The sequence below is a fragment of the Engystomops pustulosus genome, chromosome 2 (genome assembly GCF_040894005.1).
Source record: "Engystomops pustulosus chromosome 2, aEngPut4.maternal, whole genome shotgun sequence".
Lineage (NCBI taxonomy): Eukaryota > Metazoa > Chordata > Amphibia > Anura > Leptodactylidae > Engystomops > Engystomops pustulosus.
This window is the reverse complement of record NC_092412.1, coordinates 75,855,264-75,871,680: the sequence shown is the minus strand read 5'-3', so window position 1 is coordinate 75,871,680 and position 16,417 is coordinate 75,855,264. Positions and strand designations below refer to the sequence as shown.

Sequence of the window (16,417 nt, the reverse complement as noted above, 5' to 3'; positions counted from 1 at the left end):
AGGGAAGGAGGGCGCTGCAGCTGCCAGGATTTTAGTTTCCTCATTGGCCCCCTTTGAAGGCTATAAAATTTTCGCTTTTTCGTTATTGGGGCCATGTGATGCCATTTTTTTTGCGGGATGAGATGCTTTTTCCAATGTTACCATTTTGGGGTTTGTATCACCTATTGTTGAAAATTTAGGAACGTTTTTTGAGGACAGGAGTAGAAAAGCATCAATTCTGTACTGGATTTTTTACTTCTTTTTTTTTTGGTGTTCACCGTATAGACTAATAATCATGTTATCTTTATTCTATGGGTTGATACGATTACGGGGATACCAAACATGAATATATTTTCTTACGTTTTACTAAATTTGTCAAACAAAACCCTAATGTGGGGAAAAATCTATCATTTATGTATTGCCATCTTCCAAGTGGCATAACTTTGTTCCTTTTTTGGCTACGGAGCTGGTTGATGGCTTATTTTTTGCGGGACATGTTGTACATTGCACCAGTATCATGTCGCAGTACATATGGTTTTTTGATCACACTTTATAGCATTTTTTGTGGGATTGAAAAGGTAAAAATCATAATTTTTGGAGGGTTTATAACAGGTTTTTTTTACGGCGTTTATCGTGCGGGTTCAATAATGATTTACTTTTATTCTACGGGTTGTTACGGACGCGGTGATACTATATATGTGGGGTTTGTGTTATGATTTAGACTTTTTTTTGAGTTATATGTCTCTTTATATGTTTTGGGGGTTTGGGGCATTTTTATTGATTTATGACTATTTTTTTATTGAATAACTTTTTTTTTTTACTTTTTCACTTTTATACCATGGGACATGAAGAAGCAATCATCTGATTGCTTCTTCATGATAATATTCTGCAATACTCATGTATTGCAGAGTATTATCAGTGTCAGCCTATACACTTGCATAGGCTGGCACTGTGCCAGTAAGATGACGTCACAGACGCCATCTTACTGGCAATTCTTGCAGGTAACTCTGGGGTCCAGATCGGACCCCAGAGTTACTATAGCAACGATCGGCGCACCCCGAAAACGGTTCGGGGGGGCCGATCGTGGGGGAAAGATCCCCCAGATACATGTTAGATGCCGCGGTCGCGCTGACCGCGGCATTTAACGGGTTAAGCACCCGCGATCGGAGACAACTCCGATCGCGGGTGTTACACTGGGGTGCCGGCTATCAGTCACAGCCGGCACCCCGTCTTTCCCGATGCCGGTTCGGCTCAGATCTTGAGCTGAACCGGCATCAGCTCAGCGTCCGATATATCGGACGCTGAGCGCTAAGTCACTGCGCTCAGCGTCCGATATATCGGACGCTGAGCGTTAAGAGGTTAACCTGCTAGCTTTACCAGAACATAACGATAAAGCTAGCAAACACTGCAGTACATAGCCCTCCGAATGCTGGATCAAGCTTAAAACTCTCTGGTGTTTTCATGAGGGGTGGTCTGAGGAGGCAGTAACTGCAGCTTTAAGCCTGGCAGACACCGCTTGTCTATGGGGTGGGAGGGGAGGTCCGAGGCGCTCCTCTCTCTGTGGCTTTCTTCCCCAGGCCGCCCCCTCCCACCCTATAGGCCGGCGGTGACTGCCAGGCTTGAAGTCTCATGAATACGCCGGAGCTTTGTTTCTGGTGTTCGGAGGGCTTATGTAGTGCAGTGTTTGCTAGCTTTATTGGTATGTTCCGATAAAGCCAGCTATTTAGCACTGCTATTACTGAGGTAGGTCTAGAGCAGTGGTGGCGAACCTATGGCACGGGTGCCAGAGGTGGCACTCTGTGCTCTCTCAGTGGGCACTTAGGCTGTTGCCCCAGGACAGAATTCACCAAATGGACTTAAGGGATCCTCCTGCAGGCCCAGGCGTGACATGCTCAGCGTTATTTTAAAGTGAAGCATTTGGATTTACCTGAGGCTGCAGGAAGAGAAGTTGTGGACAGGAAGCTCCTAATTTTGGCCTCACAATTTGTCAAGGATTGTCAAGGGAAGCTCCAATCAGAATTTTCCCTCTGATATTAGTGTCCTCAAGACCGTTGAAAGCTTTGGTACAGCACAGCGCAAGAAGATTGCAATAAGTTAAAGCTTGAATTGCTTGTTTGCACTTTTCGATAAATAAGTGGGTTTGGGTTGCAGTTTGGGCACTTGGCTTCAAAAAGGTTTGCCATCACTGGGCTAGAGGGTTTATTCGGGCTGACGGATCCTTTCTAAGTTCCGTCAGCATACTAATTGCAATTATTGTAATTTGTGGAGCAGTACATTAAATAAGTGGTTCACATACATTACAGTAAGACCAAAACTAATGAATATTAAAAAAAATCCACATTGAATGAGGAAAAAGTAGGATTACCCTGTTGTGTGGACCTAGAATCTACTTATATCTATAAAAAGTGTACACATAGCAGTGTTGGTGATATATTCCTCTAGAGTGGCCATCTTGGACCAAGGGAACCAAACAGTGGCCATTTTGGATCAAGTGGCCATTATAGTATTAGCCGGGGGTCATGCCAAGGGTCAAGCACTGTCCAGCTAATGTCATGATTCAAATTTCATTTTTATGTAACCTGTTTGCTCATCTGCCAGCTTCTAGTTGACATTTAATGAGAGGCCGTCTGTCCTTCACTCTTATCCTGTATTTTTGCTGTAGCACCTGCTTATCCTATGTTTTGGCTTGCTCGAGTCTTTTTCTCAGGACAATCAGTATAAACAAGGCCTCTGAGAAGAAATAGTTAACCTTTTTGGAGAATGTCCTGGTAAAATGTATTATGGCCAATAGCTTTGCAGTATTCTATCTCCTTGTCACGCCCCCCCCCCCCCCCCATATGCTGTTAACTCTGTATTTGATATATGCGGCTAAGCGCTAATAAACTGGAGAGATTCTACATTTACTAAGAGATTGGTATGTCTTTGGTTTGTGCTCTCGTCCTGGTACCAGGGCGCCATTTTGGCCATAAAAGTGTTAATATGGAAGTCGGCTTACAACATGAAGGACTGTTTTAAGTCCAAGATAAAAATCTCTAACAGCCGCTTTATACTTCTTACTGCAATCTTCGTAAGCAGCATGCAAGCCAATGTACATTTCTAGTTAGCTGTATTTCTAATTTTAATTGACACACTGACTTTGTAAAAACGCTGTGCACGCTTTTGTTCTGCTGGATGACTAACTTTTCCTTTTTTTTATTGTTTATTGTGCTGCACTTGGCTGCTTGCTTCTGTTTGCCTCCATCACAGCTATAGAAGGTTAGTGCATTTTTCAACCTTTGTTTCTAAGCTTCATATTTCATGCTGTATATTGCTTTTTTCTTTTGTGCCACTATCATTTTTAGTGTTTTATGTTGCCATTGAGGATATGTTACTTTTTTTTATTTGCTATACTCTATAGAAGTTGTATCTGATATGATTGTTTTAGAATTAATAAATTGCTGTTTCTATCTGGAATTTTCAGTTTGCTTACAGGTTGGCAGAGAGTCCCTAAAGAAATATTGCATGATCTGTATCTATATTTAATGTAGCTGTACTTAAAATTTACTGAAATGTCTTCAAGTCTGTGTATATATTGAATTTATTTAGATTATTCTTGCACTATAATTTCTTGGGTTTTAAAAAAAAAAAACATACTGTAACATTTTTTTCTCTCTGAACATTCTATGTGATTTTTCACCCAAAATGAGACCCCAACATGAAGTATTGACCTTTCCTATGGGCCATACTAAATTTCAAGGCCCACTGAGGCCACCAATGAACTGCAATAGGTCTTGTGACCCTTAGTTTTCAGTACAGCTTGGAGTGCTAAAGGGAAGAGGGAGTAGCACATGGTCAGTCACAGCCTTGCCCAGTTGCTAGAGGTGCAAATCTGCCTGTTTGGCTGTTCGGCTGCATATCATACAATGGGGCACATTTACTTACCTGGTCCGGAGGAGTTCCCGATGTCCGAAGACAATGCACTGTGCCACGATTCAATAAGATTGTGCACCCGATTTCCTGAATGTCTCTCTTCCCGTATCAGGTCTGCCAGAGCTCACCATCTTCCTCCCGGTGTATGTAAGTGCATGTCTTGTGACACAATTTTAAAGTTAAATCCCGAATCAGTCGGATCCTCCTACAGCCCGCCCCCCGATTTGTGTTGCATGAAAGCTGGCACCGCTGCGCCAAAATTCGATCACATGCGTGAAAAGCATCTTCTAAATGCCTGTCCCAGCGGTGCAAATCCGAAAACGTCGGAATATCCGACTAAAGTGCGGTCCGCAAGACCTTTAATAAATGTGCCCCAAGGTCTTCTGGTTAGGTCCATAAAGTTTGGATTCTCTCATCTCTTCTTAGGCCTCTTTCGCAAGAACAGAAGAAAACGGCTGTATCCTAACTGTGCCATACCGTTTTTAAGCAGGTAGCATACATCCACATTCATTTCAATGGGCAATACGCCCATCCATTTACATGACCGTATAGTCCACTGTACCATACAGTATTGTGAGTGAGACGTAAAAAAAATATAGAGCCTCTCCTATTTTTTTCCAGTATTTCTGTTCCGTATCCCCCATAGAAGCCTAAGGGAAGGTTTAACATACGTGTATACTGTCTTATATATGTGCAGTATCCAAGGAGACCAGAACCAGCGGGCGGTGCACTCTGTCAGCCAGCCAATAGTCTTGTATCTTTGTAAACTCCTATTGTGCAAAATATCATTATCCTATCATGACCAGAAATAAAGAAAACATCGAAACACTGAAAAACACTGTTTTGGTCACCTCCTTCCTCATATTGATTTCAATGAAAATGACAACTTGTACTGCAACACCTTACACAGCTCTGTAGATGTGTTAGAAAAGTTATAGCAATCAGAGTATGGTAATGAAAAAACATTAAAATTGTATTTAAAGTAGTAAAGCATATAATATACTATGTTATCTCATTAATTGTATTGACCCACAGAATAATTCTTACATCTCCCTCTTTACAGTACAATTATCAATATAGCTGTACTTGCAGGCCCGGGGCTATGTACAAGATAGTTTCTGATAGTTTCTTTGTTTGTAACTCCATTTTGGAATTTCGAAAACTTCATTACACATTTCTCTTACAGTCGACCATTGTAGCCTGGGGACAAAGTACAGTAAATTACTAACATCCAAAGACCCTCATCAGTCCGTGACCTGTTGGTACAAATATAATCCCCAAGATTCCTATTTCTACAAAAAAATAAAATTGGCCTCATCTTTTACATCTCCCCACAGACCGAATGCATTTTTGGTGGCAATTTTAGTTTTTAGAGTAAAACTTTTCACTATTATCTGCTTGCCAGGACATTCTTGATAAAAAAAAAAAGCTACTTGTGATGCACCTCCCTTAAAAGACATCTACCACCAGCGTCAAGGATTGTAAACCAAGCCCAATTACATACTGGTGTGTGCCCCTCTGGCAGGATCTGCTCTTTTCTTAGCTTCTTATGCTGTTTTTCCAAAAAAAAAGGCTTTAAAAACTATGGAAATGAGCCTGGGGCCCCCTCAGGATTTTTAGAATATTTTTTAAGTCTTTATTTCTTAAAAACAAGGGCATAGGAAGCTTAACTTGTTCACGCTCTGCATACATGTACGGCGGAGAGGTGTGGAGTCTATACGAAGAGGGCTCACCTCTTTATATAGGGGTGGAATTTGCTGCATATTGCAGCAAACACCCACTGCTAATACCCACAATCGATGTTATTAACACTTCCAATGCCCCAATGGACCCAATGGAAAATAACCAGCGTCCTTAAAGGGGTATTCTCCTCTTGTCATTCACATTCTATTTCATTAATCTGCCATATATAAGCATTTCTTCAATTAGATATTATTAAAAAAAACTGTACCTGGGTGAAGATAATTTCTTATAAATGTAGTCTTATGGTCCCTTAGAAACCACACTGACTTCTTGGTTAAGGCCACCTCTGCTGGAGGGATTGCACAAAGAAACAAAAGGTTTCTGAATATTAAATGTACGGGAGTTACTGCAGGTCGCACATTTCGTGGTAATGATTGCTGAAGCCAGGTGGTTATTTTAATGAAAAATGGAACCTGCCAGGCATGTACACACCAGTATGTCAGTGTGCTTGGTTTACAATTCTTGATCCTGGTGATGGATGTCCTTTAATTGAAATCTACCATCAAAATCAAGGTATGCAAATCTGGAAACCTACCATCAAAATTAAGTATAGATAAACCAGGGACACTTCCTCGTGAATTCAGACACTGTGGCAACCTCGTTATATTTGTTATCCATGACATCCTTCTTTATAAAATCAACTTTTAAAATAATGCTAATGATGCAGAAAAAGCTACTGGAGCAGTTCCAGGAGCCCCTACGTGCTGCAAATTCACAGGTTTTTTTCCCCCGTCTCCCCTCCCCTTGCTCAGTACTTCCCCCTTCCTCTACCTGATGTAATTTCATGGCAGCTCAGTAAAATACAGCACACATTAAAAGTGGGGCACTTGTAAATCTGCAGCACACATTAAATATTCTGTAGCTGTGTGCTAGCAATTGTTACTGAATTACTAAAGCCTCTTTCAGGGAAAAGTTTTCAGATTTTTGTAAGCCAAAACCAGGAGTGGAGCCTGGAGAAATGCCCTAATGGAAAGAATTGCAGCTCTTCCATCTCATTTTCCACTCCTGGTTTTGACTTTCAAACCCTGATAGAAAATACTGATGAGGATAATGCTGTCTGAATGGGGCCTAATGCATTTTTCTTATTGTTAGCAGAATACATGAAATATCTGTAATTGTATGCTATTCAGGCAGAAGAATATCTGGAAGGATTTAATATTTGTAAAATGGAGGTGTTGCAAAGGCAATTTCAGTCTTGCCATTAATTTTCCATCATAGCGTAACTTGAAAGAGTTTTATGCAAAGTGGACATCATCTGTGTGAAACCTTTTGCGTCCACATCATAAAAGGCTGTTTAAGCTTATTTTGTTTTTTCCCAGCATACTGTGCATAATGTGTATTTATTCACCTTTGAAATATGCGGGAGTACTCAGACTGACATTTAGTATTCACATATTGGTGTCCCATTTAACCATGACATTTAATTTCTTTCAAGGAAGCGCGGTAATGTAACAGCTGATAGGCAGGCTTACCAAGATGGATTGCAACTCTCAGTATAAGCACATGTCTGAATCTCTAGGTAGATTTTGTATTGGATGATCTCGAATAGCAAAACTCTGTAGTTTATTCAATGTGACAGAGCTTCTCATATATTACATTTAAGGTAAGATTAGGCCTGATTGTTTCGCATCTGCTCTTTATACATTCTGAACATTTCCAGATGAACACTGCATAATGCAGGAGTTTACTGCCAGAGTAAAAGCTTTCACTTTCCTAATCTATTTTAAAAGGTGTTGCTGTGTTGATCACGAGTCAGATTACCATTTGACATGCCCTCCGATCTCCGCTTTAGCACATAACAACATTATGTACCTCCTAGTTGTTGTCTAAACAATTATCAATATGCCTGTCAGACTCTAAAGTCAAATGACAGGGAAGCCAGTCTAGTTTTTGTTTGATGAAGGTTAAATGTGATGCAGGTACGTGCCGCTCATATTTCACATTATGAATCCTTTGCTGTGTATGAGGAAAACAAGAATATTAGATTTTGACTAATATGAAAAAGGTCTTTAAATGCTGTACCATTATTAAGTAAGTTGAATATTTTAATTTGAAAGGAGCCCTGTGCGAATATCTAGATACTATGCATGCATTTTACCTGTGGTTATGCCTTATTATGTCTCCCTGTTTATGGGATCTCATATGTTCTTGCTAGTAAATTTGAAGCTGTTAATGTTAGTATGTAATATGGATACTCTCTTCAGGGTGTGATCGACACATAAAATTCTCAGATCACAACTAAAAATGCCAAGTTTTCTGTTGCTTCAAATATCTAGGCTGATGTGATTCAATACCTGGCTTTAATTGGTCACTGACGTTTTGGCAAACTTTGCATAAATCAATAGTTCAGGTATACACAGAAACTTGGATATCTTAATTAGTCCCCATCCACCCTCTGATTAAAGACTGCCTGGTGTGGGTTCCCACTCTTCAGTAATGTCTTTAGGTGTAGATGCAGTTTCTACTGCTTTGATCGGGGGAGCAGGACCAGGTCTCGACTGTCAGACATAACCAGGGACCTCTGCGAGAATGCAGAAGGGGTTTATTTCCACTTCTGTCTTTTCCTTTCTTCCTTGCCTAGTGCTAGAGTAGCGCTACACAGTGAATGACAGAGCAGGCACTGCTGCGGGCTTTATAGACTCAGCGCTCATGTGATTGCCAGGCTGCTGGCTCTAATTCAGACCCAGTAAACTTCAGCCCCAGACATTTTTCCCCACATGGGCAAAATAAACCTGTGAAAATGTCCCCCAAGTGGTCTTTTATGACTTCATGGAGGACATATAAAGTAAAAAGGACACGCAAGCACTAAATACTGGCAGTCCCCTACTTAAGGGCATCCAACTTACAGAAGCCCCCTTATTTAAAGATGGGCCCCTATGTCCCCTGTAACCACTGTGTTTCTAATGAAGCATTATTGATGATCCTTGGTCCAATTATAGTGTAAAATTTTGGAACTCCGATTGAGCTTACTAGGGCATCCGACCCTCCTGCCGCAACCCGATGTCCAGCGTACGCCCGGGCCTGCCAGGTCCCCTTCACGCCCGGTCCCGCCTACTACCCAATTACAGGCTGTCCCCTACTTAAGGACACCCGACTTACAGACAACCCATAGTTACAGACGGACCCCTCTGCCCACTGTGACCTCTGGTGAAGCCCTCTGAATGCTTTACTATAGTCCCAGGCTGCAATAATCAGCTGTAAGGTGTCTGTAATGAAGCTTTATTAATCATCCTTGGTCCAATTACAGCAAAAATTTTGAAACTCCAATTGTCACTGGGATAAAAGAAAAAAATTTGTCTAGAACTTCAATTATAAAATATACAGTTTCAACTTGCATACAAATTCAACTTAAGAACAAACCTCCAGACCCTATCTTGTATGTAACCCGGGGACTGCCTGTACATATAAAATCAAAATAAAGTATATAAAACACAAAAAAGTAAATATTTAGTATCACCACATCCGTAGTAATCTGTACAATAAATCGAAATCAATATTGAACCCACTCGGTGAACAACGTAAAAAAAACCACACACACTTCCCGTAATATACAATTTTTCATCACATACCCTTACAAAAAATGTTAAAAAAGTTACGTGCCCTAATATGATACGACTGAAAAGAACAACTCTTTTCTCAAAAAATTAGCCCTCAGCCAGACCTGCCAACAGAAAAATACAGAAGTTGTCGAAAATGCGGTTTTCTTCAATATTGGTTTTGTAAAATTGGTCAAAGGTTAGAAAATCTATATAAATGAGGTATCGCCGTAATCATAGTAAACTAGAGAATATAGATAAAATATTACTTTTATGTTTTGACAAACAAAAAAAAAAAGTGGTAAAAATCGAAAAAATAAATATTGATAAAGGAAACCTACCACCACAGATCTACCCATCAAGGTAGATCGGGTGGTAGGTGCCTCTATTGTACATGAGGATATCTTTTTCTATCTTTTATTGCCATAATATGCAAATTTTCTAAAGAGGCAACTGAGGTGTGGAGTAGCCAGAGCTGAGGTTACACGGTGAAGCTACTCCATGCCTCAGTAGCCTCTTTGATTCTCCTATCGCCATATTTTCGGTGCGCAGCTCCTGTTCATGCGCAGAACGCCGCCTTCGTGGACGAGGGTGCACAACTCCTCGTAGCTGCGTGCCGAAGATATGCCGGTAGAAGGATCAAAGAGGCTGCTGGGGCGTGTAGCCTAAACTCAGTAGCATACTAGGGCGGTAAAAGTTAGATAAAGATACAGGGGACGTGACGATTAGCCCTTAAATGGGCTATCCTCAAGTACAATTGAGGCCATCTACCTTAATAGGTAGATCTGTGGCGGTAGTTTTCCTTTAATAAAATCTCATGAATAAGCTGTAGACCCCCCAAATTAATTATTAACCAAAAAAATAAAAATGTTATAGCCTGTTCAATGTGGCAATACAAATCTGCTGTGAGTGGCACTGCTTTCATTCTATGTCCCGCCGTGTGCCCGTGCACATAGAGCAGTTTACCAACACATATGGGGTGTCGCTACAGAGCATTTCATCATTTTATTCATTATTAAAGTGTAATTTTTGCCCTAAATGAATGTATTTTCCACAAAACTTCAAAAGTTTCTAAATCACTCTTCCATTTTGTTTTAACCCCTTCCCGACATTTGACGTACTATTACTGCATGGCGGGAGGGGGTTCCCGCAAAATGCAGTAATAGTACGTCAAGCTTCTGGCGCCGGCTCCTGAAAGGAGCCGGCGCCAGAAGCTGCGGGTGTCGGCCGCGGCGTGTCAGGGGCATTTAGCTGGAATCGGATAACCCGCGCCACAGCAACCCCCCCCCCCCCCCCCGCTTACCGGGGGAAGGGGGCTGCTCTGATTGCAGCCCCGGGACTGCTCAGCACAGCATGCTCAATGTGTCACATAATACAGTGTAATACATCTGTATTGCACTGTATTAGGTGAAGAATAGCTTGAACAAGTGATCAGTGGACTAACCTGTAAAAGTAAAGAAAAAAAAATGTAAAAAACACTAATTCAACAAACTTTTGAATAAAAATAATTAAATAAAGTTAAAGTCCCCTAAATACAAACATTCCCTATACACATCTAATAAAGTGAAAAAACCTGAAAATCGCCAAAAAAAACCACATATTTGGTATCGCCGCGTTCGTAACAATCTGTACAATAAGTCAGAAACATTATTGGACCCGTACGGTGAACGCCGTAAAAAAAAACGCAAAAAACTCGCCAAAAATGTAAATTTTCATAAAATCCCTTCACAAAAATGTTCCAAAAAGTGATAAAAAAAAGTTATGTGCACCAAAATGGTACCACTGTAAAGGACAAAAAAATATTAAAGTTATATCTCCGAAAAGATTGCGATGCAAAAACAAATGAGATTTTCTTTATATTCGTTTTTTCTTTATATTCGTAAAATTGTAAAATATATAAAAAAAGCTATATAAATGAGGTATCACCGTAATTGTAGTGATCTAGAGAATAAAAATATTATAGTATTTTTAGTGTACGGTGTACGACCCTCTACTAATTAAGGCTACATTCACACTTCTGTTGGGGGACATGTATACGGCCACGTATACGTCCTCCACAGGCTGGCAATGCACCGTACTGCTTCGTACACAGGGAAAAGATAGGACATGTTTTTTACCTCCTATTTTACCTCCTCTCCATTGCGGCGAACGGCTATGGCCCGCGGGCATACGTTCGTGTGAATGCAGCCTGGTAGAATTGTTATTATGCCTAGAAAAAAAAGCATGTAAAGAAAAATGAGTGGCCGTCATCACTTTAAGAAATGAAGGTCAGTCAGTCCGAAAAATTACACAGTGCAATTACACAGTCCCAGGGACTCGCCACACACTACTGGCAGGGAGCCAGGTAGTCTTAAAGGGCATCTGCCACCAGGATGAAGGACTCTATGCAAATGAGCCTGAGTTGCTCCATGCTCCATAGGTTTTTAGGAAGCCTAGATCCCCTCAGGCTCATTTGCATACAATCTTTCATCCTGGTGGTAGATATCCTTTAAAGAAACAATTAAAACGCATTGGAATTATTTAGATGCACAACAAAGAAATAGATGTGCCTGAGGCTATTGGAACCTGTCATCAAGTAAAAATGGCCTTCCTGATGAAAGGTTCCTGTTAATAATGACACTAACTTATTATACAATACTATTTTAGTAACTGCATTTCTTTGCTGTTTTTATCCATTACATGGTAGGATTGCTGCTAGATTACTGATTTTTTTTTTCATTACTGTAGCATATCTTATATTTACTGTACTAATTATAGAGAAAGTGAATAATAATAATGGGGCATGCATCATGTGTTGATCGATCTATGGTTGCGTTTGGGGAGTAACTGTTGTGTACATTTATTTCTGATTTCTCTTGCTTGCGATTCAAGAAGTAAAGCCTTCAGATGAAGAAATCTGTAAGTTATGTATGTCATTATGCGTCTTACTGCTGGGCCTTTTCTTTAGAACATTATAAGATGCCTCTTCTGCACTTAACTACCCTGCTCTTAGTCCATAGTGTGGATATTGGTCACATAAATTCTTAGGTGTACTTTCCTTTATAGCTCTAGTAGCATTACCTCATTTGACTTGCAGCTTTAGCACAACCTATAAAAAACAGCATGATTCTGTGATACAGCGCCTGAATTATTAAAGATGTGCATACAGTGTCAGATTGCCATTTAAATAAATTCTATGACCATATATTTTAAAGTACGATAGACTATTGTATATATTCTGAGCGCAGCCTATCAGAGAGGATTGCTGCAGTGGTGGAAGAGGAGAACAATGTAATCATGGTCAAATTTCACAAATGCTGTTGCAGTCACTACAGTACATCAAATATTTGTGTAAAAAAGAAGTTATTCTGAGATTCTAGTGTTTTAATTTCTATTAGCTAACAGTGTAATTCAGTGGCTCATCAGTTTTTGCATGGGTCATGGTGAGTTAACACCAGTTGTGGTAGCACAGGCCCATATCATTCCATTACACTTCACCTATCTGTAGTGGCTCACGATAACTGAAGCAGTTAACCTACAACCTAACAGATGTGAATTACTCTTCATTGGTGAGGATCTGACACAGATAAGTTGATATCAGCAGTAATGTTTCTGGATATGAAGTATTAATAGGTGAAGCACACGGCGCCATAGACAGAATCCCACTAACGCAGTTCACATCACATTTAAGTCAATGGCCCTGAGTTGGTTTTCTTACAGTAACTTTCAATAAAAATTTTCCGAGTATTTTGATATGTATGAACAATTTTTAGCAATGGTTGCCAATTTAAGATCATTAGGAATTGGACACATAGTGGTAGGGTGGGCAGATACACGGAGTGTCGTCTTTGTTATACTTGCAATAGGCTTTTAAGCTAAGGAAATCCTCACTGTGGTAACAAGTAAAGTTATGGCACACTATTCTAAGTTGTTGCCTTAAAAACTAAGCACTTCATATAAATTTGCTTGTAATATTTATAGGTGCCTCAGATCCGTCCCTGTTGTCAGAAGGGAGGGTAAACATTTACTGCTCTGTCAGAGATACATTTTCTTTAAACAAGTAAAATGTGTGAGATGTCATTTCTTTTAAATATATTATACAGGAAAGTGCTTATTAGACAGCTGTCATTTGCAAACATTTTTTGAAAACCCATTTAAATACTATTGTTACTGCATTATGGAACTACTGTTTTTTGGAGGACCAGCCATTAAATAATTTTCTTTCTTAAAGGAAACGTGTTGCCACATTTTTCACATACACAGCTACTGACAGGTTCCCATAGAGCTCTATTAGCTTAAGGCCACCTTTCTTTTAGCTAAAAATTGTTTACCTCACATCTCTATAAAATTAACTTTATCTTACCTGGCATACAACCAGATCCTGTAGAGAGTCATAGGGGGTGTGCCCGGCTCTGTCAGTCCAGCTACTACTTCCATCCTCACCCTCTTCTACACCTCCCCATGCCACCTCCTCACCATTCAGCCCTTCATACCCTCTAACCAGCATGGTGTCATCTAAGATCCTTTACCCTCCGCCCATGAGGAATGAAGGGACTGCTCGACAGAGTCGCTGCTGGATCTCGCTGCATGCCAGATAATATGAAAAGTATATTATGGGGGAAACAATTTTAAGCTAAAAGGATGGCATTTAGTTAATAGGGCTCTATGGGAACCTGTCACTAGATGTATAAAATGTGATAGGTTTCATCTCAACAAAATTTGAGTTTTAAAACATACATACACACGTGTGTATATGTGTGTGTGTATATGTATGTATATATGTATACTGTATATATATAATATATATGTATATATGTATGTGTGTGTATGTGTATATTATAGGGTTTTTCTAATCAGGTTTTTTGGGGGGGAGTATAACTTTAAAGTTGCCATTGTATGTAAAAAATCCTAACTTTTCTAGGCACTCAGTAAGTCATTAGCTGGCTAAATAGTCCCCATGGCTCCAAAATATAAGACTGTTTTACTGTTTCATATTATGGTATTACATCCCGCTTTTACTTAAAAAAAGGTAATGTAAAGATTGCAAGATTTCTCTGTATTATGTTAAGAATGCAGGAATAGAAATCTTTATGTGCTAAAAAAGAAATATGTATTTTGTGAATATTAACCTCTTGGTTACACTGTGCTTCCTATTCATTTCACTGACTGTAATGCCAAAATCTCATTAGGCAGCACCTTATCGATAGATGTTACTCTGTTAAGTAACATGTAGAAGCATTGATGCAGTAATTACCTCTTTAGATGATGAAATCATAGGCACTACAGCATCTAAATGGGAGTGTTCTTAATTCAGCTGCACCACTGCAGTGCAATCACCGCCTATAACAGGAGGACTACTGGATAAAGGCAGGGCTTAGACAGCTTGGACCAAAACAACATGGTTACTAAGGGGGTAAAATGTGTATTTTTTTATTTATGTTATACATTTTCCAAAAGTAGCAAAATTGTTATATCAAATTATTTTATTATTTATTTTTTTTAAAAAACCTAAATGCAGTGAAAAAAGACGATGAGGTCGACGATCCTGTCTTCACAAAGAAACGAATAAAAGAACTTAAAGTTTTGGAGCCAAAAATTGCCCAAAATTTATGTAAGTCGTCTTGCAAAATCACAGGAAAATAATTCAACAAGTGCATGTTTATTTTGGGAAAATATTTACCACTGAAATTTAATAATATATTTATTTCATAACTTGGTATTTTCAAGCCATCTTTTTGGGTTCTTACCGTTTGCCTTATGAAGACATTAAAAAAAGTATATTGGAAGTTGATGAAACACAACTGACAGATTCCATGGTTCAGGTAATGTTACTTTATGTGACAATATTTTCATTTATGGAACACATTTTACTCCTCACTTATCAGTATAGCTATATGTAAAATGATCTTAAACAGAAATATTGCTCGTCTGTCTAGTTAATGTATTGCTAGTTTTTTTGTTTTTTTTTTTGTGTGTGAAGAAAAAAAATGGAACAAAAAAAATTACATGAAAAAAATGTATAGAATGCTTAGAATTAAACTTAAAACAAATAACTCTGTACTCAAATTAGAGGGGTTGGTCATAAGCTTTCAAGGTATCCCCTTGAGGTTTTTATCTGCTTGGACCTATTCCAATCGTGAAAACGGGATCCCCAGCAATTTAGATACCAAGGGTCCTGTTCTCACTATTAGGTGTAGTGTTAGGATGAACATGCTGGGAACGGTCATTGATTGCTCATCTCTGCGCTCTGCCATATCTGCCACAACCATACAATTGAATAAAGCAGACACATGCTCATCCTGCCTCCCCTCCCATAAGTGGGAACAGTATTCTCACTCTCTGGAGCACAGCGGTTCTGTTCTTGTGATTGGTGGGTTCCCAGCAGCCAAATACCCGGCAATAACCTTTTTAACCCCTATCCATTGCGTAACTTAAAACTTGTGACAACCCTTGTATGTCGCTCTATGGATTGAGTCACGAGAATGTGGGTCTGTTGTACCCCCAGTTGCACCCTAACAGAATGAGTGGCCAGTTGCACGTGCTCACTGCCACTCACTGACTACGGAACTGATGGAGATGGCCGAATACGAGTCTCACTTGCTTAGTCAGGCCAAACTAAGTGAGGGAGGTGGTCCCGAAGAGATGTCATTGAGCCAAATGTGCTTGTATGGCCGCCTGTAGTGCATCTCCTTTCTCGAATTACTCTGAATGATCTTCTGCAAGAAAGTGTTGGTGGCCCATCTAAATTTTAACATTTCCTTCCTTTTTTTTTTTTCTTCAGCATCTTATAAAAAATATGCCCGAACAAACTCAATTAACTGCGTTGGCCAAACTGAAGGGTGACTATTGCATCCTGTCGGAACCAGAGCAGTTTGGGGTGGTGGTGAGTATTTTTTATGCATCTAAAAATCAGCTTTTTTTTTATTTTTCATTTAAAAGAATTGTTGGATGACAAAATTGCATTTGTGACTCTATCAAGCTGAATAGGTTTAGCAGAGGATGAAGGAGATGTAAATCCACTCTAGAGCTAGACAGCCTTTTATAGCTATGAGATAAAAGGTGTTGAGATATACAGTATTATCTGTGCTAATTCCCATAAATGGTTTTCAGCTAAAAGGTCACAGTGGGTAGAATTTATGTACAGTTGTATTTCTGAAATTATGTCATTATGACTGGGAAAATGTACAAAAGTAAGTTTCAATAAATGAGTCCTGAAGAAAATCATTCTTTTTCCTTTGCTCCTGAAGTTTTATACACAACCAGGGCATGAA

General features: G+C 39.5%; 1 protein-coding gene across 3 annotated transcripts in view; it reads left to right on the top strand.

Annotated features, from left to right (window-relative positions):
* DIAPH3 (diaphanous related formin 3) overlaps positions 1-16,417 on the top strand; it is a 403,620-nt gene that overhangs the window by 171,322 nt on the left and 215,881 nt on the right. For all 3 annotated transcript variants that reach the window (XM_072135306.1, XM_072135307.1, XM_072135305.1), the window contains 3 exons: positions 14,665-14,757; positions 14,874-14,968; positions 15,928-16,029. In XM_072135306.1, the coding sequence (XP_071991407.1) occupies positions 14,665-14,757; positions 14,874-14,968; positions 15,928-16,029 (290 nt within the window). The remainder of the gene's footprint in view (positions 1-14,664; positions 14,758-14,873; positions 14,969-15,927; positions 16,030-16,417) is intronic.